This window comes from Hippoglossus hippoglossus, chromosome 11, assembly GCF_009819705.1.
Source record: "Hippoglossus hippoglossus isolate fHipHip1 chromosome 11, fHipHip1.pri, whole genome shotgun sequence".
Lineage (NCBI taxonomy): Eukaryota > Metazoa > Chordata > Actinopteri > Pleuronectiformes > Pleuronectidae > Hippoglossus > Hippoglossus hippoglossus.
In genome coordinates, this window is record NC_047161.1 from 12,429,936 (window position 1) to 12,457,803 (window position 27,868).

The 27,868-nt window shown below is 44.4% G+C and overlaps 2 protein-coding genes across 5 annotated transcripts; both read right to left on the minus strand.

Moving 5' to 3' along the window:
- On the minus strand, positions 1-23,342 carry mpp6b (membrane protein, palmitoylated 6b (MAGUK p55 subfamily member 6)). 4 transcript variants are annotated; one of them, XM_034600293.1, is made up of 14 exons: positions 23,199-23,342; positions 16,752-16,814; positions 13,844-14,109; positions 9,232-9,332; positions 8,434-8,586; positions 6,268-6,420; positions 5,571-5,798; positions 4,060-4,191; positions 3,785-3,881; positions 3,387-3,455; positions 3,134-3,295; positions 2,841-3,043; positions 2,570-2,698; positions 1-1,618 (listed from the first exon to the last, which is right to left on the minus strand). In XM_034600293.1, exons 3-14 carry the CDS (start codon positions 13,980-13,982, stop codon positions 1,442-1,444), a joined length of 1,743 nt encoding a protein of 580 aa, XP_034456184.1. In that variant the 5' UTR covers positions 13,983-14,109; positions 16,752-16,814; positions 23,199-23,342; the 3' UTR covers positions 1-1,441. The 4 variants fall into 4 exon arrangements, with proteins under 4 accessions (XP_034456184.1, XP_034456185.1, XP_034456187.1 ...); XM_034600294.1 differs by lacking the exon at positions 13,844-14,109 and having other exon boundaries at positions 23,199-23,331; XM_034600296.1 differs by lacking the exons at positions 13,844-14,109; positions 16,752-16,814 and having other exon boundaries at positions 23,199-23,298.
- Positions 23,343-24,785: 1,443 nt separating this feature from the next.
- npy (neuropeptide Y) lies at positions 24,786-26,811 on the minus strand. The gene is made up of 4 exons (XM_034600623.1): positions 26,687-26,811; positions 26,294-26,481; positions 25,227-25,316; positions 24,786-25,136 (listed from the first exon to the last, which is right to left on the minus strand). The coding sequence occupies exons 2-4, from the start codon at positions 26,479-26,481 to the stop codon at positions 25,115-25,117; spliced, it is 300 nt and encodes a 99-aa protein (XP_034456514.1). The 5' UTR covers positions 26,687-26,811; the 3' UTR covers positions 24,786-25,114.
- Between the last annotated feature and the right edge of the window lie 1,057 nt (positions 26,812-27,868).

Sequence of the window (27,868 nt, forward strand, 5' to 3'; positions counted from 1 at the left end):
TGAGGTTTAATAAACTTTATTCTTCATAACCTTGCTGATAAAAATGTAAAATCAAATCTGTGGACATGAGGTTGATGCAAACACTTCAACAGGCAGTTGGGCTGTTTTTCTGAAACGTGGCACAAATTGATCTCAGGATGTTGAAATGTTACATAAATCAAAGAATATTCATCAAAGCTCATTTCCTTTAGTGAAATGGTCATTTTCTTTAATTCTCTCTGGTTTTGACTAAGATTTACAAAGCATTATGAGACATACAGTAGTACTACAAATTTACCCTTTGGCCTTGCAAGATGCATCCAGCATCACATTAATTCATATTACAAGCCTGTAGTTGAACTACTAATCCGAGTTAAGAGTTGTGAATTTCAAACAGTACTTGGAGTTTGGTCGGGGCTTTGGCGTAACGCAACACTGAAGATAGAGACTACAGGGAGGGAGAGGATTTCAGCCACATTCACATATATAAAACATTAACAAAGTGGTTAACGCAGTCAGTAACAGTGACGATCACACTCCAGACACACACACTGAGAACAGGATCATTTCAAATCAAAGCAAACGATCGTGTGTGACAAAACACTAAACTATAAAATCACCTCACAAAAACTACAAGAAAAACAAAACTACACAGAATTACCAGACACAGACAATTCTTCATCTTATAAAGTCGTTTTTTTTCTTTAACTTCACAGAGTTGTGCTCTTTTATTTCCCTCCGCCCAGTTCCTCCTGTGGACAAAACCATGAGAAGACTTTAGGACCCGCTAGGTTAACACCAAAGGATTCAGATGTAGGGAGGTGAAATAATAAAAAATAAAACACACAGCCACACGTCGCTCAAACATGGCGACGGCGTTTGACACCAAACGGTTTCTTGGACAACGACTGCTCATAATCTTCTAACTCAGCGTCTCTCCTCATCTTCATCGGTGAGCCTGGATGGTTATTGTAAATCCTGGGTGTCCATGAGGGAAGACGACAGAAAAACAAACAAACTAAAAACACTTTGAAACCAATAAGACTACAAAATAAGACGTGTCACTACAACAACAATAAATTAATGCAAAAATATGGCCCGAGTACGAGACCAGATTTTCTTTTGTTTCATTCTCACTGGAATTCCACATTGAATAGAAAGATCTTTCATAAAAAGTTATAAAATAAATAAGCACTCTTTCCCTTTGAGTTTGGAGTAGAAAAAAAGTTGCGAGCCGTGCAGGCCTAAGAGGAGAAAGAGCAGTAGGAGGTTTTTTCTTTTTTTATAATTATTAATGTTATTTTGCAGAAGTATCTCTGCACTCGTCTCCTCGTCTTTGGCCTTTGTGGTCATAAACACTAACATACACACACACGCACGCACACACACACTCGCACACTCTCTCTCATACACACACATGCTGGTGGGTCAGTGTGACCCGCTCAGTGGCTGCGGCTGGTCGTCAGTACACCCAGTTCACGGGCACCCACTGGGGTTCAATGCACAGTTTGTCCACAGCGGCCTGTAACGTCTCAAAGGCCTTGTCCAGGTTGTCGTTGACGATGGTCAGGTCGAAGTAGTGGCTGTACGCCCTCTGGATGCGGGCGCTCTCGTCCACCGTCTTCCTCAGGTCCACATCCTGTTAGCAGACACGTTGACAGGTGAGTTGTGGAAACTTAAAGGAAATGAAGAGCGACCCAAAATCACTTACCCCTTAGTAGAGACTAACCACATTAGACAGTGGGTTACTTAGTCTTTCAAAGAGCCAAGCAGATCAATTCTGAGTGTTTGTAGTCTCAGTTTTCAGTTCCACATTGCTCTTGTTTCCAGTTTTATTATATATTTACCATTATTATATGGTAAATGGTCTCTATTTACAGTATATAGTGCTTTTCTAGTCTTGATGGCCACTCAAAGCGCTTTAGCACTTTTGCCTTTTCACACACACACACACACACACACACACACACACACACACACACACACACACACACACACACACACACACACACACACACACACACACACACACACACACACACACACACACACACACACACACACACACACACACACACGTAGAAACACAAAAATAAAGAAAACTTGTCCGTGGATGAGGTTTTGTCCTTATTTTCTATAAAATTTGAAACTGTAATGCTATGAAAAGAACGCCTCGACCATGATTTTCCCTTAAGACGGGCTAAATGTTTCCGAAATGACACTCTGCGCTGTGTGTGGGGAGGTTGGAGAGTTCGTCAGCTTGAAATGGCGCCTTGTATGGCTGAGCGGGGGGGGGGGATCTCCAGCAGGTCCAGTGTTGCAGCACTAAGTTCATAGTGTCTGGTCGTCTACTGTACATGCAGGTCCAGGGATGAGCTTTGAAGAGGAAGACCGTCCGTTTTCCACCTTTTAAGTTTGAACCTGGAGAAGACTTGGATGGGGTCGAACCGCCCTCGTCATGTTGCAAGCATACATAGTGTGCTAATATCTAATATTGTTGACAAAGAACTACAATACTCAGAGACATCACAAAGACATTTTAAAGTGCCAGGAGTAGCATTTAATATTATTATCGAGTGCGTTAACCTACCGTGAGCTGCTTGGTTGTGATGCCTGCGTCCACCACAGCTTTGTGCATGGCCTTGAGTGTATCGAAATCTGGCGCCGCAATGAAAACCACGTAGGGCATGAACTCCGCTGTTTTGAGTACCTTCAGAGCCTGGACGGAGACACGAGGGAGACATTACAGCCAAAATAAAGAACTTGTGTTTCTGTAACACCGTTTTCCCCAGAATCAACCTCTGCTGTCCCATTGCTTTAAAGACACCTGACAACCTTTGGTGTCTCAAACCGTCTCGTACCTGTGGGTTGACGTCCAGGATGCAGGTGCGTCCCGTGTCCACCACCTCGAGGATGGAATCGATCTTGGTGCCGTACAGGTTGCCATCGTACTCGCCGTGCTCCAGGAAGCGGCCGGCCTTCACGTCCACCTCCATCTCCGTCCTGCTGGTGAAGTGGTAGGAGTTGCCGTCCAGCTCGTCGTCACGGGGTCGTCGCGAGGTGTCTGATGGAAGAACATCACGTTTGATTTGACTTTTCGCGACGGGGGTGTGACAGAGCTTAAAAATACAGTGAAATGTGAGCAGGAACGTACATGGTATAGTTGTGCCGAAGCGCGTCGGCTGGAGGACCATCAGCCGGTTTTTGAGGCTGCGTCGACCCACGCCCTGCGCACCAATCAGAACCAGCGTCTTCCTCTGGAACGGCGGCACTTTCGCCACTTCCTCATAGATCTGCAGCTCGTGTCTGTCAAAGTCTGTGAAAACACAATCACACTGTGAGCCAATTAAAACAAAAAGATAATTAAGATGTGAAGTGAGGGTCAGCCGCGTGGGGAGTTTTCTGACCTGCGTTCTTGGCCGTCAGGTACATCATCTTCTTCTTCTTCTTTCCAGCTATAGTGCCACAGAGGATGCCTAGAAAACAAGACTCAACATTATATGTGCTGCTTCATTTTGCAGTTATGGTGTTTGGCCAAAAGGGGGCAGGTGTGGACCATTTTCAAGTTTTTTTTATTTTTTTTAAACCATCCTCTACCCAGGCGCATTCGCCATGAATCAGTTTAAAGTGGTAAAAGCAATTGAGAAATCTGGCAGCAAAACAGTTGACAGACTTTTCTGGGGCCACTCCATCTTTTCCACATCAGCACTGCTCAAGAGAGAAACTGGAAGCGTTTAGCTCGAACCAATCTCAATTCACAGCATCTATACAAAAACACCACCAAGAAACACTCGCAGGGACCCACCTGATCCTTCAAAGTCTCGAGGGACGAAAGCTTTCCTCTTCTCCTCCAGGAACTGACTGGGTATCAGTCCTGTAGCTCCAGCCAACACATGACACGCCTGGAACAAGATTGTAAATCAGTTCATGTCTTCATCTTCAGTGACAGACATCCATCCATCCATCCATTATCTATACCACTTATCCTCTGAGGGCTGCAGGGGGAGCTGGAGCCACTCCCAGCTGACATTGGGCGAGAGGCAGTGAAACATAAAGGAGAATCGATGAATGAAGGCCCACCTGCCACCAGTTGGGATCCTCCCTGTTGACGATCTGAAGGATGTCGCCCCTCTCGAAGGTCATCCCCGCCTCCCGACATGGGATGAGGTTGTCGCTGGCCGGGTTGTAGTCAAAGTACGGCCTCACGTACACCTGTCGTGAACACACGCACAGTTTTGCTTGAAGGGTGTGTGGTCATTGGGACATTAGGCGCACGTCAGACAAAGGACAAACGTGGCTTCGGTGTAGGAGACAAACACATAAGCACAAACTAGAGAAGCACGAGTTAAGCACGCCGTCTCACACTGAGGCCCTGTTCAGACGCGGTGCTAACATCCGTCCTGAGATATCCAATCACAAGTGGTCAATGTTAAGTCTGTGTGTTCCCACCTGGCATTGGAATGAGTCCTGAATGCGTCTCCTGTGATTGGACCTCACTTCCCTGCACTATATGTAAATAAACACAACCATCTTTTGGGTTCGTGATTGTTTTTACACAGTCTGAGTCGACAGATGTGTTCATAGTCACTGTGTTTGTGTGTGAATGAATCTTGTGCAGTTGTGCCGTGATGAATGATTTGACCAATTTAAGAAAAGTATCAGTCGTAAGTGTGGAGGTCAGGGTTGATGTTGTCTTAGCAAACAAATGTATGGACACTGAGAAAAAAACTTTGGATTTATTGTGAAACTGCAGCGAGTAGACGGACCTTCATATGTGGCCAAGGACACGTTTGCGTTCACACAGCGAAGAGAACGTCTCCACATGCGTCCCCAGACCGCGTCCGATTGTGGCTTTTGTGATCGGACACAATTGGGTGCACTCAGACCTGAACACACCGCTGTCTGGACGTTAACATCAGGTCTGAACATGGCCACACTGACACGATAGAATCGAATTCACACCCATTATGTCCCACAATGCACTTGACACAGCTGCTCAGGCTGCAGAGACTTATTTTTTGCCAGGAAGGTAAGTGCTCTGGCTGACGTATAAGATTAAACAAGCAACCAGAGGAAGCAATAAAACAAGCCAGTAAAGTCTTCTGTGCAGCGCGCCCTGAGCCACAGAGCAGGATGTGATTTTGCATTCTGTCTCATCCACTCTAACTGCTGTTCATTCAGTTTCGGCCCAAAAAAACATTTTTCTGGGTTTATATGCGTTTGTTGAGGGTTTTTACTCAAGAGCTACAACTGGGGAAAAGGAGGAAACGGACTATAAATATCATAAATCACTGTACTTTCCATGTGAGGGAGCGTGAGATTACAAGAAGCCTGTGTGTGTGTAAGAGACAGAAATGGCTAGTGTGACCTAGATAGCATGTGGAGTGTTATTAATAGGGCTGCAAGGGTTCACATTCCTGCACAGGGGATTGTAGGAGGGCTGTAGGACACATCACCCGCCCTGTACCACTGCCCAACATCTGCCACCTTATTACATAAGTGCGCATGCTTGTGTTGACGTTATCATCTCATTTGACGTGTGTGTGTGTGTGTGTGTGTGTGTGTGTGTGTGTGTGTGAGCGAGCGTATACCTGTGGAGGAGCAGGAGCGTCCCGGTAGCTCGGGAGGATTTTCAGCGTGATGCCCCCGCTGCAGTCTTTGAGCATCTCCTGCAGCTCGGTGGGGTTGTTGCCCACGTCCTTCCCGTTCACCTCCTTTATGATGTCGCCCACGTGGAGCAGGCCCTGCCGGTCGATCATGCCGCCGTGCAGGATTCTGGCAATGACCAGTTCCTCTTTCTCCACTCGAAACGTCACACCCTGAGAGGAAGAGGAGGTGAGGAGAGGATGATGTTTCGCCCCGGAGAAATAGACACCTGTGTTTTACTTCGTTTTTTCATGTACTCATTCAATGCCTTACACACACATACACCCTTTTGCACAGCTTTCCTCAGTAGGACTTTGCATTGACTTCAATTTATTTTGGACAGCCTAACCAAAACTTTATCCCTTACCTTAACCAGGGTCAGTTCATACCTAGCCCATACCTTTACACACCCACCATTTACATCTCACCACTAACCTTAACCAGGAGCTCAGAAATTAACGTTTGCCTTATTAGGACCAGGCTTTGATCTCCATGAGGTTTACTGGTCCTGACAAGGTCAGTATTTATGCTGGAAAAATAGGTTCATAACTGGTAACAAAAATGTTTACACACGCACACACATACACATACACATACACACGTACACACAGATCATTTCAGTTAGCGTGTGTCTCCGCTCACCAGTGGCTCTCCGGCCTTCTTTCGGATGCCAATCATGCGCACAGCGTCGGCCTGCATCAGAGCGCTGTTCACCGCTGCGTCATTGGGTATCTCGGCCGGGGGCAGGACTTCGAAGCACTTTGTGGCCACCATGTCATGTGCCTCCAAAAGAGACTGAGAGAGGGAGATGATGCATATGTAAGTTTTGGAGGAAATAAAACACACTCATCTTCTTACTAATGAAAATTTGAATCCTAAACCAATAAACACACAGTTGAATACAGTCATTGGTTTACACTCTGGTATGAGCTGTATGCTTAAGGTTGCTGATGTTTTGAATCTGTAAATATTCTGTTAATTTCAGTTTGCTGCCTCTTCCCCACGTGAGCTACTGATACTCTACATTTCACTATTATCCTGTATCTGTCTCACTTTAAATAACAAAATATATATAAATATATTTATATAATTATATAAAAGCTGATGTCTGTATGAAGTATTGACAGATGGTAGAATGGTGAAGTAGCGCAGTTACAGTTGCACTCGAGTCAAGAGCAGACAGCTGAGCTGAAGCGTTTGTATTATTGTCTACTAGTTATTTACAATGCTGCCGTATCTGTGACAGTTTTTCTTTTATTTTGTCTGCTGGGTTTAATTCTAAAAAGAAGAAATAAATAGGAATGTGAGCACAAAGCTGTTTAAACTATCAACTTCTCACATGCGCCTTCTCAACAGCAAATTAATAGTTTAAAAAAAGACTAATCATCTCACGTCTCAAATCCCAAACATGGATTAACACCAAAATACACTCAATTATTTCTCAGTTCGCTGAGTCGCCAAGTAATGGCTTTAATCCAAAATCATTTCTTCATATAGTATCAGAACTCTCTCTTAAAACACCTTCCTGACAATCAGACAAGGGACAGAAGCCTGTAAAGTCACACATTCACTATGTGATGTAATTTCTGCTTCCCTCGTTCCCTCTCTCTTTTCTCCCCCAGCCTGCCTTTCCCTCCCTCCCTCCCTCCCTCCCTCGCTCTCAGTAGGTCAACAGGGTCTTATCCTCCAGCTTACAGCACAGAGGGCTCTGATTGGTGCACAGGCCTCATCGGGCTCAGAAGTGTAACTCCTATTGGTGGAGCCTGTTAAAAGCCCCTGGCAGGTCTGGGGATAGAGGCTATAGAGTCCCGACGGATGCACGAGATCGGGATCCAAAATATCATCTCTGTGCTACTGTATCTACAGTCAAAACATTACACGACTGGAGAGTGTAACATTTACTACGACACGAAACAGTGACAGAAAAACATCACAACCAGTTGCTAGTTCAAACAAATATAATGTGGTTCAATGCAGAAACTCATTTTACTCAGATAAAGGTGCAACATACATGATTTAAACTGGCAACAGGTTGAGTTACTGGAACAGAGAGCTGCAAAATTAACTTTTATTTATAATGTTGATCATTATTTTATTAATGGAAATAAAGTTGCAATAATATGTGATAGAAATGTGCTATAATAGTGTCACCGATCACCAAAGGTGGAAAGAAACAAACACTTTGTAACTGTACTCTACTGATATTTAAGCTAACTGTACTTCAGTATTTATTTTTCTGATTACTTTTTACTTTTACTCCCTACATTCATAACACAAATATCTGTATCTTTACTTTAATTTGAATGCACAAACATCTCAATAGATTTCAACCTAAACCCCTGATGTGACAATAACTCAGAAAAGTCGATCCCGGGGTAAAATAAGTATCAAGGATAAGAATATTCTGTTTTATTCTATTGTGAAGTAAAACTAAACAAGGCTCAGTTTGCTTTGCTCAGATCCAGCCGACAGAAATGGCCTTTAAATGGATACTTTTTACTTTTATACTCTGAGTACATATCAAATCCTGTACTTTTATACTTTTACTTGAGTAAAGAAGTTGAATCAGTACTTATACTTATACTTGAGTCAAGTATCTATTAAGTATAAATGTGTGTATTTTTGCCACCTCTGCTGATCACCTGTGTTTCACTTCCCCAGCTATAAATTCACTAGCAGCACAAATATGTCCAGAAATATCCTATAACATCCTTATGTGTTATTCACCTTATCACCAGAATAAAGATCCAACATGCAGCACATGTACTAAGTGTGTGTATGTGTGTGTATGTGTGTTTACCGCCTCACCTGGAAGTGTGGCTCCTTCAGCAGCTTGGACAGTTCGGCCGCGCTGTCGTCTTTAACCTTGAGGTTGTTGATGTCTCCGATGATATCGGTCACCAGCTCCACATTGTTGTCCTGCACCGCCTCCAGCTTCACCTCCTCCAGCTGCTCGTGAGCCTAAGGGTGGGGGGGGGGACAGACGGACAGAGAAGCTCAGGGAGTGTAGGTTTCTTACCGATGAGACGAACAGAGCTTTTAAGTTTTGAGTAGTTAGAATAAATAGGTTGCCACCATCACATTGGATTCTTCATGCATGGACGGTATGGGGCTGGTTTACCATGGAATATATATTTTGCTGACTGAGTGAGCCAGCCACTGCCTGTCTTATGTTTCACTGTTACAAGTCAAAAGGAGTATTTGTTTTAGTTTAGTCATCTGTCCTCCCCACAAGATCCATCCCTGAGGGGAGCAGCGGAATGTGGGAAATGACAACAGCCTGTCGAGCAGGAACTACGACTGTCCCCTGACTGAAGTCAGAGATCAGTGGACTTTAAACAGCACTGGAGATGTGTGCACAGGCAATACGTGCACTGCCAGTTCAAAAAACAGAGATAACGGAGTAGCGCTACATCCCTTTGTTACTGACAGAATGTATGCACTGTGTTAGCCAAGGCCCGATCGTACATCAGCACCTCAGTCACAGCGAGCAAAGCACTGCTGGGTGCAGGTGTGAGGCGGAGGCAGAGGGCTTGGACCTGGATAGCATGTTAGCCTGCCTCACCCTGATCTATGTGTGTGTGCTACCTTGGCGAGGGAACGTACAATGGGACTTTCCATGATGCCGCGCAGGAAGAGCAGGTCGATGTCCTTGGCACCCGTGGAGGTGGGCAGCTCACCCACGTTATCCAACACCTGCTGCATGGCTGGATGGACGGGCCCGAGAGATACGGACACAGACGGAAAAAGAGAGAGGGAGAGAGATAAGGAGGCGTTAGCTCAGGCGTGAAAGTCATACAAAGCATAAACACACACGCAACAGTTTTTAAGACACTGCAGCAGCTAGAGAGAGAGAGAGAGAAGAAGAAGTCACTGACTCAGCACCAAAATGAAAGTTTGGCCACTTTCTCAGAGTCTTGCAGCAAAGATACAGATCAAAGAGATTCCCAGATACTTATGGCAACGGAAAAAACACGAGATCAAATATTAAACTTTACAATTTACAGAGGTATCTAGTGGCAGGGGCCTACACTGCAAGAGGAATGAGATTGAAAGTGAAATGACAGGAGGGGAACAAATTGTAGCGAGGGCAGAAGATACTAAATTACTAAATAAGATGCTAATCCTTGGAATAATGTGTAACTGAAAACCTGGCAGGAAAATGTAAAATGTGTGGAAGAGGTGATTCATTCATAGGAATCTTTTCCAAATAGATCAAAAGATTATTTTAATATTTTAACAAGAAAATATTTAGAAACAAGGGTGATCAAAACCATGAAAATATTATTATCATCAACCAAATCCATAACATGTAACAGTGTTATCTCCAGAATGCTTAATGGTATTCTCCAGGCCAAGTCTGAAAATACACCGTGTATAAAAGATAAGAGGGAGAAGGAGGGAAATTTTAATATTTCAGATGAGGGCTGCTGAAGAATATGTCAAACACAACTAAATTCAACTAGCTTAACTACAGGATGAGAATGAACTATTGTAATTGTGGGGAATATCAATAATTCAAATATCATATAATCACCATTAACAAACAGATACAAAATAGTATATTAAATACTGTGTACAATATGAAAAGGTTGACAGTTTCCCCAAAAATCTGAAAAGAAAAAGACGGTTATTTGGACCAAGTGGACTGAGAACATTAAACCTATAAGGTCAGACTCCACCTGACTGGATAGAGTAAAACAAGTGTCGATATAATTATTGGGTCTAACAGCTCTCTGGGTCAGAACCAGCCTCTAACTTTCAGGTTACTGCAAAACAATAATCGTCCAAAAGGCTGCAAATGAAACGACAATTTCATAATGTGACCTTGATCATGACTGCAGCCCATTCACTCTCCTAATGCACGGCTGCAAACACAAGTCACACAGGAGATCAAACTAAAGCTCCCTCAGGAGGGGCAGTAACTCAGGTCTGTTTAGACACAGCTTATGAATCATTCGGGGGGAAAGTGCAGAGCGGTAGCATAAGTTCTACGTTCAAGCTCAAGGATATCCTGTCTGTCTGTCTGTCTGTCTATCTATCTATACCATAAAATGCGTGTTGAATCACAACAAATCTCCAGGTTTTCAAGAGTGAAGTTGTGAGAATAATTCCTGACAAACAAACTGCGATAGAGTCCAGTTCACAGACAGAGAGGGAGAGAGGGAGAGAGAGGGAGAGAGGGAGAGAGGTGACAACTGCAGGTATGAGCCAGTTAACGCCTTAATGCCAGGGTCTCAAATGTAATGCCCATGTAAGCCCATTTAAGACACTTAAAGCCCTGGGAATGTGTGTTTGTGTGTGTGGGTGTGTGTGTGTCATTATACACTTATGTGGGTAGTAAATGTATGTCCAGTCAGCACTTGCTTCACTCTCATGTACATACTGTATTTTGTTCCCCTATCCCATTATTACTGTGTAACCCTGACTCATGTTCAATGTCATGAGGTCAAGTCATACTTCAGTCTCCCATTTAGAAGAAGTGGCACTTACTAAAATTGGCCAATGCCTTGGAAATACAAATGCTCGATGTGGGGTGAAATCTTAATCAACGGGCCTTCACAAAAGAAATCAATTCATACATGATAAATGCAGTCTCAGCTATTTTACCCCAGACAGCGTTTCACATGGAAATTCCACATATCACTACGCACGTTTCTACTACTTTTGTTCTCGCGTGTAAAAATCTGAATTTCACGTCTGCCTCTTTTGTGAGGGCTCAGAAGGCCCTTTTATCCCAAATTAATCTTTTAATGTATCTCAGATATAATCTCTTTTCAAATTCCACTTTTTTTTCTGGTCTGCAGCACAAAAACTGCCACATCAGTTCGCCATTGTTTTCAAATCACTTATCATTCATCCGTCGTTCATGCAGGGGCCACGGGGTTGTATGATTAAAGAGGAAGAGATTGTAAAAATACAATTGATGTTACAGTGGGCCGAGGACCTCGCTGCGGTTTGAGCCCAGACAGACTCCATAAACAGCAGGCTCCATCCAAAAACAAACCTTAAATATTTATGATCCTCTTAAAGGAGAACAAATAGGGGGGGGGGGGGGGGGGGGGGGGGGGTTAAGCAGCAGCACTGCAGATGATCGGACCTTATATCCACGCAGCTACATTCATCTCTTGATGTATATATAAACCTCCGTACTACTAATTCACAGAATATGCAGGGTATTCAGTTTCGGTATCGGCGCCACACACAATCTTTCAGAGCTGTAACTGTAAAGGCCTCCACACAAACATAAACAAGCATTAAAACACCAGCCTGGCTGCAGTGCACTCACTCACTCACTTTCTCAAATCGCTTACACTGTTTTCGCTATTCTTCAAATTCCCGCATCAAAAAACTAAATAACTTGTCGGAGTCTTGAGTGAATTTTAAATGTGCAAAGCGGAGAGAAAGAAATCCAAAATCAAAACTGACCTCACTAACATACTTGAACACGATCCCGAAAACACGCCGACGTATCCGAGCTTACATCCAAGTTTCTGTGCTCTCCCCCTCTCTCATGCTGACAAACTTTGGTCAGCTCGTTGTGTCATCGCGTTCACGACCACAGGAATGTTTGCTCATCCCGGCCCATCCGCCGCCCCCCCTCTGCCACGTGTACTAGTGTGTACATTACTCATTCCAACAAGCCTCCTACCTAAAGTCGCTATAATCCTACAAAATATGGCACGGTGATAAAACCACCTACCGGCCTCCTGCTCAGCCTGGCCATGAAGAAGTTGGAAACGCTCAGAGAGCAGCGTACAGTGCGGCAGAGTGTTTTCATTTCAGCTGGTTGGTTCATCTACATAATAAATCATCCTGCATGCCTGCTCTTTAATTTCTCACTGCAGCTCTCTGGCGTGTCTCCAGTCTCCCTCACCATCGAACCACCACCCATGTGCACACCTACCAGCACTGCGTGGTTTGAATGCCAATGCAGAGACTCCTTACTTAAGAATTCCTACCTCTTGTTTTTCAAGGAACTCCAGGCAAATCCCACAGGAAAAGACCCAGCAACCTGTATTATTATTATTTTTTTCAGCTAGCAAGATTGAAATCACAGGAGCACCTTGACTGGAACAAAAGTAACATCACTCATAACAAATACACTATATATATATATTTTAGTGTATTTCTTTTCAGTAGTGCAGGTTAACGACCGAACCTCCTTCTGGGAAAATAGGCAACTCAAAGCAAAAGCTTCTCTAAAGCCTCAGGTTCCTTCTGCAGCTGCCTGGTGGTCAACGACTGGAGAGAAGCTAAACTCATTTGAATAGTTAGTTTAACTAATCGATATATAGGTAAACTAAAAATAATTAATAAATAGTTAAAATAGCAAACAGTAATGAATAAATAGTTCAAACAGTTAGCTAAGTAGCCTAATAGCCAATAACTTTCGAAAATAGCGAAGACTTTTAACTTTATGGATAAACAACAGGACTAGTTAGCTGATTACAATTAGCTTAAAGTAGTAACACTTAGCTAAAAGTAAATAATAAACAATTCAAATAACTAAAGATAATGAATAAACAGCTCAACGAGTTAGCTAAAAGTTGCCTAGTAATTTAAATTTTGAAGTAGCAAAGTTTTTTAACTTTATGGATAAACAACTGACCCAGTTAGCTAAAAGTGATAATTAAGCAGTTAAAATAGTTAGCTAAAAGTAATACATTCACATGTAAATGTTTAAAGTAGATATTATAATCAACAGATATAATGGTTAAAATAGTTAGCGAAATTGCTACACAGTTGAAATAGCTAAATGTATCAGTTGAAATATAAACAAAAAGTCATAATTAGTGGAAAGCTTTTTGCCACAGTGGTAATATTTTAAATGTAAACATGACTAAATCAGTCCAAATATTGATAGTTCAAATAGCCTTTACAATAATAGTAGTGTGAAATAGCATCCAGTACAACGTGAATTGGGTTGAACACGTTTGGAACATGACAGGTGGTGACAAGTTCCTCTGACGTAAGTGCAGGGACACGTCAGTCAACACGGGTGTAGAACCACCACTCCAAAGGATTGTTGGATCATCTATTTATATTTAAAGATAAATGAAAAGTCTGGCGGTCGAATCCCTCTACCTGCCTTCCGCTTATGAATATTTGATTAAAACACATTCATCAATCCCTACCTCTCGAATTTCAGAACAAAAAGACCACAGTATGGCTCCGAGTCTGAATAAGTGAACACAGCGCCTCCTCCTTTTCTCACCTCCAGACGTTTCTGCTCCCTGGGTGGACCGCTCGGCCGGGGGCCCCTCCACGCCAGGATGTCTCAGGGCCGTCACCTCCTCCTCCTCCTTCTCCTCCCGCACCCCATTGGGACAGGCATCCTCCATAGCCGTGACCATCGCCAAGCCCTCCTTCTCGCTGCCTACTGCCAAAAGTACGCTAAGGCTATAACCACTAGTCAACCACCAGCAGTTCTGCAACTATGTCGTCTGTCCTCCAATCCTCTTGTCTGGCACTGCTTTCTCTCTAAACTCCCCAAAAAAAATAAAACAGAGAGGAGAAGGTGCAGAGGAGAAAGAGAGAGAGAGAAGGAGGGTTTGAGGTTAGAGAATGACAGAGATACAACGAGAACGACAAAAGAGTGGGATTAAGATCAGGGGATATTAAGAGACGAGGAGGGGGAAGAGGAGCACAGAGGAGGCGGAGAGATGATGGGGAGAAATCTGTGAAGAAGGTCTGACGATTTCAGAGAGCGAGAGCGAGAGAGAGGTAGAGAGCTGGATCGCACTTACAGATGTGGACATGTGTTCAATGCTCGACAGTCCCCACCCTCCACTCGGCCTTTAATACCTTCCCAACCCTGAGCCCCCCCCCCTCCCCCATTGATAACACACACACACACACACACACACACACATAATCCCCAAATCCTCTCCTGCTGTTGCTCCAATACCTCTCCTTGTGTCCCCCCCCCCCGGCCCCACTCGACCCCACCCAAAGTTGAGTTGCCCCCCTCTTGCAACATGTCACTGACACGCGCACATACACACCAGTTGAATGTGCCATTATGTAAGTAATCTTATGTAAGTATTACTGAAGGGGGGGGGGGGGAATGTTTACCCTACGTTCCCATTCTTTTCCCTGCTTCTTTCTCCCATTCACACTGCTCAGGGTTCGGACACCCGCCGCTGCAGAGACGTGCAGGAACTCGGTGTGTGCGGATTGTGCTCGGACGTACTCCCTCACCTCCTTAAAGCAGCGTGTGTCGGTCTAATTTAAGCTTTTTTTTCTTCTCTCTTTCGCTCGTTTTTTCTTTCATCTCATGTCCCCACTGAAATGAATGTGCCCTTATCACCTTACTTCATGCTAAGTCACTGTAATTAAGGTGCTGACGGGATTACTTAAGTTTTTGGGCCTCACTCCTGAGCCAAAATACATTCGGGAAAGATACTGGGTGCAGTAGAGACTTTTTAAATCATTTTTTTTTTACAGGGCCTCATTAATATGAAGACGATAGACTGGAATAGAAAAAGCACGGCAGAAAAGCAAACTCCTCTAATGGGAAAGGAGTCAATACAAATAATATACAAATAGTTTAGAAGATCGTTTAGGAAATTTCACTTGATAAATGCGAAATTTTGAGTCTCTTTACGATTCAATGAAAACGAATGGCCGTAAAGTCCCATCTGTTGAGATATTTCAGTCTCAACGTTCAGGTGATGAACAAACTCACTGAGGTATCATAATTACCATCCTTAAAATACCAAGCAGCCGGTGAACCCCTTGAGCAACTGCATATACAAGAGTCCTGCGTATAAATAACATAAACACAACAACCCATTTGAAAAAGCTCAGCAGAAATATTTCTGGTTGTTCTTGTAATATCAGAAACGTCATGAACAGAGGAAGGGCAAAAGAGACGTCCTGTTGTTGACGAGAATAAGGAAAGGCTCCTCCCCTCCACCATCCATCAAGCCCCTCCTACAACGCCACAGCTGTGCACGGAGCAGATCTGTAGGTTTTAATCCACAACGCACGCCAGCCCCCGCCCCCGCCCGCGCGCGCGCTCCATCCTAGGCACGACCCTGCATGCAACCCCTCCCCCAATTTGTGACGTGGGATTTTAATCTGGCCACGAAAGCATGGGATTATAGAATCTCTCTGTCCCTCGCTCATCATAACTGGCTCTCAAACATCTCTGAAAGGGCGAACAGAGCCGGTGTGGCGATGGTTGAAATGGCCTTTAGCTAACGAGTGTGAACAGGAGCAAGATATTTTCCCTTCTTGGTGTCAATGCAATATTCCAGTACTTTTCCCCTCACAGAACTCAAGGTAGTTCACAGTTTGTTGCTCAAACTCAAACACACACACACACACACACACACACACACACACACACACACACACACACACACACACACACACACACACACACACACACACACACACACACACACACACACACATTTTAACTCCAAAATGTCAGACTAATTATTCCTCATTAGAAAATAAAAAGCTGCAGTTTGACTGTGGAGGAGCAGCAGTGTGAAAAGGAAAGAAAAGCACATAGGCCATTACAAAGCATCGTGGGATGTCAACACGGATTTTAGGAAAAACGCAGAGCTCCAAGTCTATAATGAGTTAATCTAAATCGTGGTTCAATTAGAATAATTGGTTTATTATTCAGCAACAAGCTCATTTCAGTATGTAAATCGCACTGAGTCAAAGACAAGAGAAAGCAGTGTGTGCAAGAGCTCTGTGTACGGCGATCAGACGGAAAATGTTGTATCATCGTGTAAAACAAGGTATCTGACAAATATTTGACAGAAACATACTGGTCAAGCAAGGACAGGTAGGATTTATAGGCAGTGGATGGATATATGCAGATGTTTCTCATATAAACTTCAATTGCACTGGTTTAGATTAACACGAGCATGGCCCTCCGAGTACATAAAACGTTTTAATAACCTTGTAATTTACACGAACAGTTTGAAAACCAGCTGCTTCCGTTGCGCTCTTAAAAAAAAAAAGCTGTGTCTTTTAAAAGCAGCGATCAGCACATCCTCTGCTTCAGAACCTGGCAAATCCCCCCCCGAGCTGTAATGATTATTTCAGCATGCAGAAAACATGATCCCCACAGTACGGAGGAAGAGGACATTTGTGTTTACCTGTGCCAGTCGGTGTAGCCCAGCCCAAGTCCTACTGGCTACTCATCAGTCAACTGTGAAGACCTGCAGAGAGGAGAAGAAAGGGAGAGAGAGATGTGTGAACGATTTCATCATTCCTCACACACTTGTTTTTCCCCCCCCGTGGATTATCTGTTACATCCATCTCTGCCATCTCGACGTCTTTGCAAGGCGGGAGCAGTGTTCGAGGACGGAGGCCGTTTTTCTTACGCAGTGATGAACAGAGTCATCCAGGGTCGTTCTTGTACTCAGCTCATTCAAGGATGCATCATCCGCTGGCACGGCGCCATCCACGTAGTAAATGTCCAAGTAATGACAAAGCACATTCATTCCCAGAGGGATCTCTCACTTACACTCACGCATTTACGCCATCGCTGTGTTTATCGTGTACGTTTTATTGGTTAATATTTGTCAAATTAAGGATTTACTTGTACAGTTATAGATGTTGGATCATATGGAAGTACAGATGCAGCAGATATTAGAGAAATCTGAGCTTAGGGCAATTTAGAAACTGTCATTTCTGTATTGTTGGTATAGAATTTTTTTTAAATATTTTGTGTAATACCCGAGTTGGAAAAAACATCGGTCCTACAATAGTGAAAAATGCAATTAAAAGGTTCCGTGTGTAGGATGTAGTGAAATCTAGTGGTGAAGTTGCATGTTGCAGCTCTGCCAATAGATCCCTTTCACCTAAATCTTACACACTGGACCTTTAAACGGTTTAAGAGTCAATTTCCTTAACCGACTCCCAATCTGGACAGGACGCCCCCAGCAACATCCCGAAGACACCGGCATTTACAACATCATCTGTCTAATGTAGAACTGTAAAGTCTGGCAGCGATAAAACCCATTTGTGCTGCTCTGAATAGCCATTGTGAAATGGACCAATAGAAAATGCAAGCCAGCAAAAAACAAAACAATGAAATGGTGTGATTACAAATAACTGATGCCTTCACTCGCCCACAGGACAATACATTATCACTCGTACACCCCTCATTTAGTTCAGCCTCTTTCACTCTCCCTCTATTTCTCTATTCGCCCCAAGCTTGTTCAGGAAAGTGAAGCAAGATTTTGGAAAGATTATCCAATAAAAGCCAAAAGTTGTACATGCTCAATCAGGTGTGTAAAAGAACCTGAAGCTGCTTTCAGACATGCACTGAACTCCAGATACTCCCCTGACATTATCCGGAGGCGCTGTATGTGAGATCGCAAATGTCCGATGGAGAGGCTCTGGACTTTCTCTGGAGTTTCTCCAACCAGACCCCTAGTTAAAACTCTGGATAATGTCCGAATGAGCTCTTGTGAGAAAAATGCAGGAGATTCTCTGGAGGATTCACCACGAGCAAGTGGGCCCATCGATGGCGTTTCTAACACGCGACGGACGCAAAAGTTTAGACGCCGGTGTTGATGTGCTGTAAATACACGTGATCTCCACGACGGAATTAATATGTTACATCCTGCCTGCTGCGCCATCCGTCGCCTGAACGCTCGATTTATGTGTTGTGAGCGCGTCCGAGCGGAGAATCTCCTGCTGCGTTCTTCATATGTGAACGGAAACCTGCAGAGAAAGTCCGGACCCAATGGTTCAGACTTTCTCTGAAGTTAATGTCTGAGAACAGCTTTAAGAGGGTTTGTCTATGTGAGGATACTCTCTCAGACACATTCAAGAGGACAACCCACTGTCCACATAACCTTTGACCTTAAGCTCTTCTCTTGTCTGGGGTCGTACCAACATGTTCAGTCGGAACAGTTTCCAAGGTGATCACATAACACAATAGGACATCTACTCATCACCGGTTTGCCATTATCCCTTGTGCTGCACGGAGGACTTTTCACCCATCATGTTAGAGCTAATTGGTCCTTCGTTGTTAGAGACGAAGAGAGCGAGAGCGAGAGAAGTGAGGAGTCAATTCATTACGCAACGCAGATTACAATCAGGCTCGGCACACTCATTGGAAGTGAAGGATATCCCTTGGAAGAATGTTAATGGAGGCAAAGCCACCAGGGCAATTCCTCACCAAGTCATCCGCACCACAGAGCAGAGCAGGAGCCAAAAGAGGGAGGGAGGAGCGTGTAGTGATCAGACAAAGATGGGAATGGTCTGGTTTAAGAGGAATGTATGAAATGGACGGAGCAGAATGAGAGGAAGAATTTCAGGGGAAGAGATTCAGAGCAAGAAAATAGGGAATAGATTAGCGGTCATGAAGAAGAAGAGGAAGAGATTAGACGGTGGGAGCTGAGGGAAAGGAATCCCAAGCCTAGGGATGAAGGAAGGAGAGGGAAGAGACAAGAAAGTCTTGAGTGAGGTGTGCGAGGACGTCTGAGGACCAATAATGACTATCTGTCTTTTCCAGACCCTGGTAACAGGAGCTCCTCTGGTGATAGTTGCATGAAAAAGGAAATAATTTAAATCTGAATGTGAATGATTGCTTCCTGAGAATTTGCTTTACTTTGAATGGGGGAGCTTGTACATGGATTTACTTGAATGCAAAAGCCAGGTCATCTCAAGGACTACAAACTGGGTTGCAACATAAAATTACAAAGTTGCCTCACATAAGCATGCACCCAAACTCAGGATCCCCACTGAAGGCCTGTTACATCCAACACGGTCCGCTCCCGTTTCCTCCTGCGACAGAGAGAAAAATCACAGGAAGTGGTCATACTCAATCCTAGCTGCCATTGGCCGATCGGAACGCACGGACGAGCCAACAAAAAGTGCCCCCTGGTTGCCAAGTACACAGATGATGGACAGCTCATGGAAGGGAGGATTACGGGGGGAATCAGAGGTTTTGTTTTTGTACAAAACATCATTGCCGTCTCACTCGCACACAAACACACTAGTGTGCGTGTGAGTGTGTGTATATGCACGCGATTCCACGCACAGACAAACAGCAGCAGGCTGTGTGGTTTTAATTTCTCCAGTTCCTTTCCAGCTACAGCAGGAAATCTCTTTCTTCCTCCGAAGCGGCGCCTCATTGAGCACATTTTGAGAGTCTATAGTCTCAGATGGAGTAGAATACGTCCCTCAGGGTCATGCAACACAAACACATACACACACACACACACACACACACAGGCAAGCCAATAAGGCACTCATCTTGGAGGAACCATTCAAATCACGTCTATAGGTCCTCTTCTCCTCTATTAAAACACACGTACTCTCTCTGCCCTCTGAGAGCAGCCGTCACTGTCAGTTGCTCTCAGTGACTTGAGAATAACAAAGCAGGCTGGCGAGCCCTCTGTCCCGCCGGCAGGTCCACATGTCACGTCATTGGCGGACTCCAGGGGTATAAGGAGCAATTAGTAAACTTTCCTGAGCTCGGAGGCTGCGGCGTCCCCTCTGTATGACACACCGGTGTGGTAGTGAACACTGCAGGGAAGGAGTTATTCACGGAAGCAGAGTGTAGCCTACATACATGTGGACGTGCATGTATGTGTAATGACAGCCTAGTCATACAACCCCCCCCCCCCCCCCTTAACCCACTCCATCCTGACATGCCTCGCAGCCATCGCCCTCTGCCTCCAGACAAGCCTTATGTAGGTCACTCCATGTGTTACAGCACTCAATAAGAGGATTACACTGCGACCCCCAAGATGGCCACGTTAGCAGATCAATACATGTTTAATAGTCACCATAAAAGCAGAATTTCAGCTCCCATTATTCCGGCTTCTATAGCAAGTTGATGAAATCAGCTCAGTTTGTATAAAAGGGAGGATGCAGCTTTCTCCGGCCTTCTGCTGATTCATGCCGATACCTCTACTCATCACCTGCAATCTAGATAACCACTATTTAACACAGACACCATTTGTTGCATCAGTGCACTTTCCCCACGTCGCCAAAAAATGCCCATTACGCCCTCCTCCGTGAGGTTTTGCCTGATACAATTACAGAGCCGTCCGCATGCAGCTCGTCAGAACCCTCTCGGCACTGCACATGCAGCGAACTTAATAATGAGCACCTTTTGACATAATGTAAGCCGCCACATGGCTGCGCCTGCTCCTTCTCAGTCTCTCGCTCTTCCCCATCAGGCAGCCTCCTGCTCCTGATCATTAGTATCAAGGAAAAGAGGAGGAGAAGGGATGAGGGGGATGGAGTAGGTGATGCAACAGCACTTAACAAGACTGCAAAGTTGGAGAAATGATGTAAAAGAAATTCAATGGACGTGGGAAAGATAAGAGGAAAAAGAAGTGAGGCTCGCTGAGAGGCGTTTGACTTTCTCAATTTATCTTGTCACATTTTGGAATATTGGAGGAGAATTACAAACGTATGCATCTCCTTTGATAGAAGCACGGGCTGTCTCGTGGCTGGAGCAGCGCCTGTAGGAAATGAATGGGACTTTGATCTGGTTACATCACGACCTCATATGATCTTAATGCCAATGCGTTCTTAGCATTAAATATGCTGTTTATCTCACGTATTTATGATTATCATCACTTGGATTTTGCGTGGAGTTGAATGATAATCGAGCAACACAGATTGTTTTTGCGATAATAGAGACAACAGGAGGAATTTTCTACACAAAATCCCACTGTCTTATGCCATCTAGATGATTTTATTGTTTATCTGCAGTGGTGTGCCCCTTTAAGGCCTTTGTGATGGATGAAATCTGGTGAATCAGCACTATAGGCTGCAGCAAAAAAAAAGAAAACACCAAAGACGTTTTTTTTTTTTTTGCCTGGTAGCAATTCTGACACACAAACACACATAAAAAAGTAATGTTCCTCTCCGTAATTTAGTTGTGTATTTTCTTGGCAGGGATGTAATTAGCTTATGATCACTGTTATGGGGCCAGTTAGTCTGTGTGTTAACAGTAGGGAGGTGCAGTCTGTCTGCTGTCGGGCAGGGAGGGTTTGATTGTAGGTATGTAGATGATGTGTTGTTCTTATGGAAGGTTTGAGTCATTGTGCGTGTGTGCGTGTGTGTGTCTTTTCGCTCTTGCTCCACTCCTTGCTCCTTGCCTCTCTGAACCATCCTTCCCATAGCTGTGTATTAATAATGGAAAAGTCGAGGCTTCTAAGTGTTGGATCTGGTCTCTGAGTGACTCACATTCATCTCTCATGTGCTGCAACATCAAGAGCGTGTGTTTTGAAAGTCCTGTTTTCCTCCGCCCCGCCGACAGGAAGGGATGTGCATGCGTATGAGGGGCTGAAAAGTCTCAAACTTTGCGGGCTGCCTTGTCGCAGAACAATAAAGGTCACCCTGGAATCTCTGACTCTGACATCTGTGGCTGTACATCCCTGCCCTGGACGTGCACTAAACTGTCTCTGTCTCCTTCCCTTCCTCCTTTTGTTGCTCTCATTCGATTTTGAAAATCAGATTAGGGCTTGTAATAGAGGAAGAGTGGAAGACCCATGAACTCCACATGCAACAAGAACCCCTCTTAGTAGTCTGGTGGCCACTCCCAGGAAGGATCCCCAAGGATGTTGCGTATCCGTGCATGGGCTTCCCCCAGCACGTGCAGGAGGCCTGATCAGCTTCTAACCCTGTGCCAAGTGAACTGACCCTGATGTGCTCCTCGGAGTCTGATACTTTGTTATGACAGGCTGTGTAGGTGGTTTTGAGTTTCCACTAAGTGCTCTACATAAAGTGGGGCTGACATCTTGTGAGTGCATTATTATTATTAAATGGTGCACGCAGGGATCACAGTGGAGGACAAAAAAATTAAAATCAATAGGATTGTCTGGCTGCGCCTCCGGTCTGTGCCCAGCCAACGCTCTGCATCCATACAATGCTCTGTCGATATTTGCTCTGAAAGTTTTTCCTTATAAAAGAATAAGGTAAATGTATCTATACGTTGCAGATATTGGAGTATGGGACTTTTTTCTTTAGATTAAAAACGCACTCCCTGCGTCTTATCTGGATACCACAGGGGTTCTGCTGGTGGATGTTGCAGTCTATCATTTCGGAGCGGTGGCTCCCTCCTGCCTCCAACAACCCGCAGCCCGTCCCCCTCCTATCCTCTCCCAGTCATGGATCCACGCCCGTGCGCTCGAACCGTGCGCCAAATCCGTGCCATACACGCCTGCGCCGCCACACGACTGCAGGCTATATTCACACCGATTTCGCCACACGTGCGGCCATTTTTTTTGTTACCCATCCGATCCATTGTGGCGTGCGCGCACTTATAACGACTCCAGCCCACCCGCCGGATCCTTCCCCCGTGATCAGCAGGGAAGACAGGGGGGAAATAAAGGGAGCGCGTCCGGATCCACAACGGACCAAAGTGACCAGAGCCCGGATAAAGCCTCGGCTCTCAGAGGGGAGCGGGCTCCACAGGGGGGCAAACCTCCCCCTGCCACCGCCACCTTCTGTCAAACTCCGCTGCACCTCCAACACGACAAAGTGTCTTTGTCTCTGTTCAACACCAGCGAGTGGATGAGTCTAGAAAAGCCACCGCGGTACGCGTTGGACCACGAGCCGTCACTTACCTGTGAATCGTGCCGGTTCGCGCCAGTCCACACGCACGCACACCGTCCCGGTTGGACATTCAGACCCCCCTCAGCTGTCTGTCCTGGTCCCGCAGCCGACTACCAGAGAACACGGTGCCAATCAAACCCACACGCCCCGCCTCCTCCCCCTGACGTCACGGCGCTCAGGCCAATGGCAGCCGAGGTCCCACCCTCCCCGAGTGAATAGGCTGCGTGTTGTATTGTGAATATAGTATTTTCTATCACACACTCGACCATTCACAGAAAGAGGAAACACTTAAACAAACATTTACACAACCCGTGTAGACAGGGCGCAAAGTGAAGTACCATGAGTATAATCTTAACCTTTGCTTACCCATCATATCATAAAACTACAGACCTGTACTTCAGTTTACTAATTTACTAACTAATACTCATTTGACAACATTTACAACTTACACAGGGTCACATTAAGGCTAGAGACTGAAATTTACCATTCAAGATTAATGTTCTCAGCTGTATTATTTTGCAAATTTGTTTCCATATATCCGAGAGTCAAGGTTTTCAGCTGAGAGGAGGAACACAAGTCTTTATCCCAAAGCTCGGTCCTAAGCCGTTGAGTCTTAACCACGACTTAACCATCATATCATGAAACCATATAGGCCTATTAGTGTTATTACTAATAGGACAGCAAGGTCACATTATGACTAAAGGATTTTTGATTTAATTGAGTACATTCAACAAAAATAACTAGACAACTAAATACATTAAATCAACCTCATTTAAATGAGTAAATTAATTAAATTCAACTAAATACAATCAAATTAATCTAACAGGGTACATTTCCTTGGGTACAGTCGACTAAATTACTAAAGATTCAATAAAAAAGTATATTTGCATAAACTTAATCACCAAGAGAGAGCTATAAGATAAAGATCTGAATGCCCCCCCCACCCCACCCCACCGCATCTCATTTCCAGCTCAGCCTGTGATTCTGCAGCATCTCTCACCTGCTTGATTTGTGCTGTGTGTGTGCTGGTTCCATGTCAGGTTGGCCTGGACTAACCACCCATGTAATTGCAATGATGCTCCTGAAAAATAGCCACTTCTCCCACTCATTTAGTGCCAGAGTCAGTGTGGCCACCAGAGAGCGCCATAAGCCTCCAAATTAGCAGCTTCAATCTGATTTATCCTTTCTGGTCATGGGGGACCATTCATGCTTGTCAGACCCAGTTAAAATTGACTATAAACCAAAAACAACACTTGCCAAGATATGTGGCCTCACAGAGCCACATTAGCTGGTGTAAAAAGTGAGTTTCATTTCAAATGCCGGGTGCAGCACAGCAAGCCCAAACTCGATCTCATGAAGCGGGAAGCACACAGTGTTTGAGATGTGCCGTGTGGCATTCAGGACCAGTGATCTCATCCTGACTCACCCAATTAATATATAATTCAGCTCTTCCATTAAAATCTGCCTAATGCAGTTGGGTTCTGACATTTTGAAAACTCAATTTACGTGACTTTGCAAGCTTTACCATCAAATTTGCAAAAAACAGATTACACCGTGTTACATTCAACCCGTCAAACAGACGCCAGGGAAAACATTCCTTTAAACAATGATTCTTTAATAGCACATTTATACAATACAAACAACATGGCCCTCCCCCCTTCACCTTTATATGTCAGGGACGATAACTGAGTAAACAATTTACAATTTTATGGCACATACTACAAGCAGTTTTGACCGTGTTCGATGGTTAAGGAGGAGGGGTTGATTACGCGTAGCGGCTCGTAGAGGTAAGAGGGGCGCAGAGGCAGGGGAGGTCTCTTGGCGTATAGGAGGAAAATGACGTGACAGAGGTTTAGAGGTCAGAATGTCAGCAGCGGCGGGGCGGCAGGGCGGCGGCAGTGATGTGGATTCAATGTCGATGGCAGCATCACCACAATGATGGGTCATATCTGGTGAGACAGGGGCAAAGGTCAAGGGATCAGCTTCCTGTGAGGGTTACAGAGAGGTTGTGCTCATTCAACACACACAAACACACACACCTTGACTGTGGAAGCGTGTCTGTGCTTTCCTTCAGCAGCAGCTCCGAGACCAGTGTGTCCAGAATCTCAGGACTGGACCTCTTCCCATACCTGAGACACAAAGAGAGACACATGGACAGATGGACGGACATGCAGAGACACATATTAATATGTGACATTTCTATTTATTGCAATATAAAGCTCAACCTTTTGGCTGGAGCATAAAAAAAGATGAAAGAAAAAGAAGAAGAACATGGCTGATAAGCAGACACAGGGTAACAGACAACTGAGCCTATAACTCTGCATGTCCTTGTGCCTTTGGTCCAATCAAAAGCTCAGTGAAAAGTGAACACAGTCAGACCGAGACCCAGCAGGTGGTCGTATTTTCTTTTTTCTGTCCCTCAGATGATAAGCTGTGCCAGTGCGCTCATCCTGCTGTGTGGCTAAATGCCTGCAGCAGCATCCGAGCGCCTGACATTCAGAGGAAACCTGGAAACGGTGGGGTCACATGCTGAGGCAGTCACTTCTCCTCAGATTTTAACTTTTCTTTTTTTTGTAATTACAGGAGGTAACTGGACAGCAGGTGTTCCCTGCTGAAACAAGTGAGAGGGGATAAGTTGGGGCCACCAGACCTGCCAGAGTCAGTCTGATTTACAGATGAACTCTGTATTGTCATCTTACATAAAAAATACTGTCACCTGTTGAGGGAGTGTCCCTTTAAAGCAACGATACAAATATAAATAAATAACCTATATCATTTACAACCTGCCAAAATTCAAATACTGAATTCCTACTTATCTTGGATAAGGCAAACTGTTAAGGGATTTAGGAGAAAATGCCTTAAAGTAGAAGAACATAACAGTACATTTTTAGCTGATAATGACAATCTCATTATCTGCAGAATATTAAAATAATCAGAAATTGATAGAATAAAGCAAAATGAAATACATGATAGAGGTCTTTATCAATTCAGTCATTTTAAGAGGAAATCAATTTAAACCTGACCTCTACCTTCCTCATTCTGACATCTTCCACTGTGCCATTTGCTGTGCTGGTCTCCTATATGAAGATGTGATTAGTCCGCCTACCTCTGTCTTGTGATGAGGTTGATGTAGTGTCTCAGGGCTGAGTAGTATTTAGCCAGATCCTCCGCCGGGGCGTCCTCCCCGGGGTTCTCCGGTTTCATCGGGTATCCCTCGGTCAGGGCGCTCAGGCAGAGCAGCGCCCACAGCAGGAGCCCCAGAGTCCCCAGCCAGCTCACCAAGTTAGGATGCATCTGCAGAGCAGGAGGGAAACTGATCAATATAGTAGTAATCATACATTATGCATGAATTATTACCATCTATTAAGCTGATATTGATCTTTTTAAGCTTCAAACGATGGAGCTCCAGTAACCCAGCAAAAGTCCAGTGGAGATACTTTCAACAAGTTTGTAAATGAATGTAAAGTATTTTCTGTGAATCAAATGTCAAGATACTCACAATTCAGGGTAGGTCAGGGGGAGGTTTGCTCGCTGTCCTGGTGCGTCTCTTCAGCTCTTCTGGGCTCTTGGTGTGCGCTGCGTGGTTTTATATCCGTGTGCGCCAGACGCGCTGCAGACAAACGCGTCAGAGCTGCGCCCGCACATAGCGCAAGTCTCAAGTGCCCTTTCCTCAATGTGAACGTCACAGCTGATGCTGGTGTGTGTTGTTTTTTTTTTTTTTTATTCTGAACCTTTTTTTATTTAGTTGGAATAGGTAAAATAACAAACTAAAAATAGAGTGAGCAAACCTCGTTTCCCGAGACCAATTAGGGATTATGTCCTCTAAAAAACATTGAAGGACGCTGCACCAAACAAGACAACGTCCCTTTGAGAACATTACATGGATAGTTGAGTCATTACATGGATTATTCACTATAATAAGTTCACTCGCTCACTGTTGCACATCTGACATTTATTATTCCCCTTGGAAATAGGACTGCATTACGTGACAGCATTGTAAATGTAATGAAATGTCTCAAATGAAGGTGAGTACACACACACACACACACACACACACACACACACACACACACACACACACACACACACACACACACACACACACACACACACACACACACACACATATACCCTGACCTTAACTATTACAACTAAATGCCTGACACTAACATTAACCCTAACCTAAAACTAATTCTAAACCTAATCTTAAAAGCAAATTTTAACCCTCAAACAAGCCTTTGCAAATGTGAGGACTGGCCAAAATGTCCTCACTTTCCAAAAATGTCCTCACTCCATAAGGTCTATGCTAAATATGGTCCTCACAAATATACGAGTACAAGTACACACACAAACACAGCCCATTGCATTCAGAAATACAATCTGACACAAACAGCGATGTTTTGGTGTTTACGAGTCTCTCTCTCTCTCTATGAGAACGAAAGATGATGAATTATTTCACAATCAACTGGTGATTCTTCTGCGTAATTAGTTCAGTAATCCTTTCTGAAGTCACTAAAGAATGGCAGTAATGTAACACGGTGGGCAAACTTCAGATGAATCTTCCACAGGCGGCCTTTCAACCAAAAGAAGCCCCTCAGTCGATACCTCAGCTGATGTGGAATACAAAGATCTCAAACGGAGACATGTTCACTGCGGCTTCTTCACACACCGTTTGAATCGC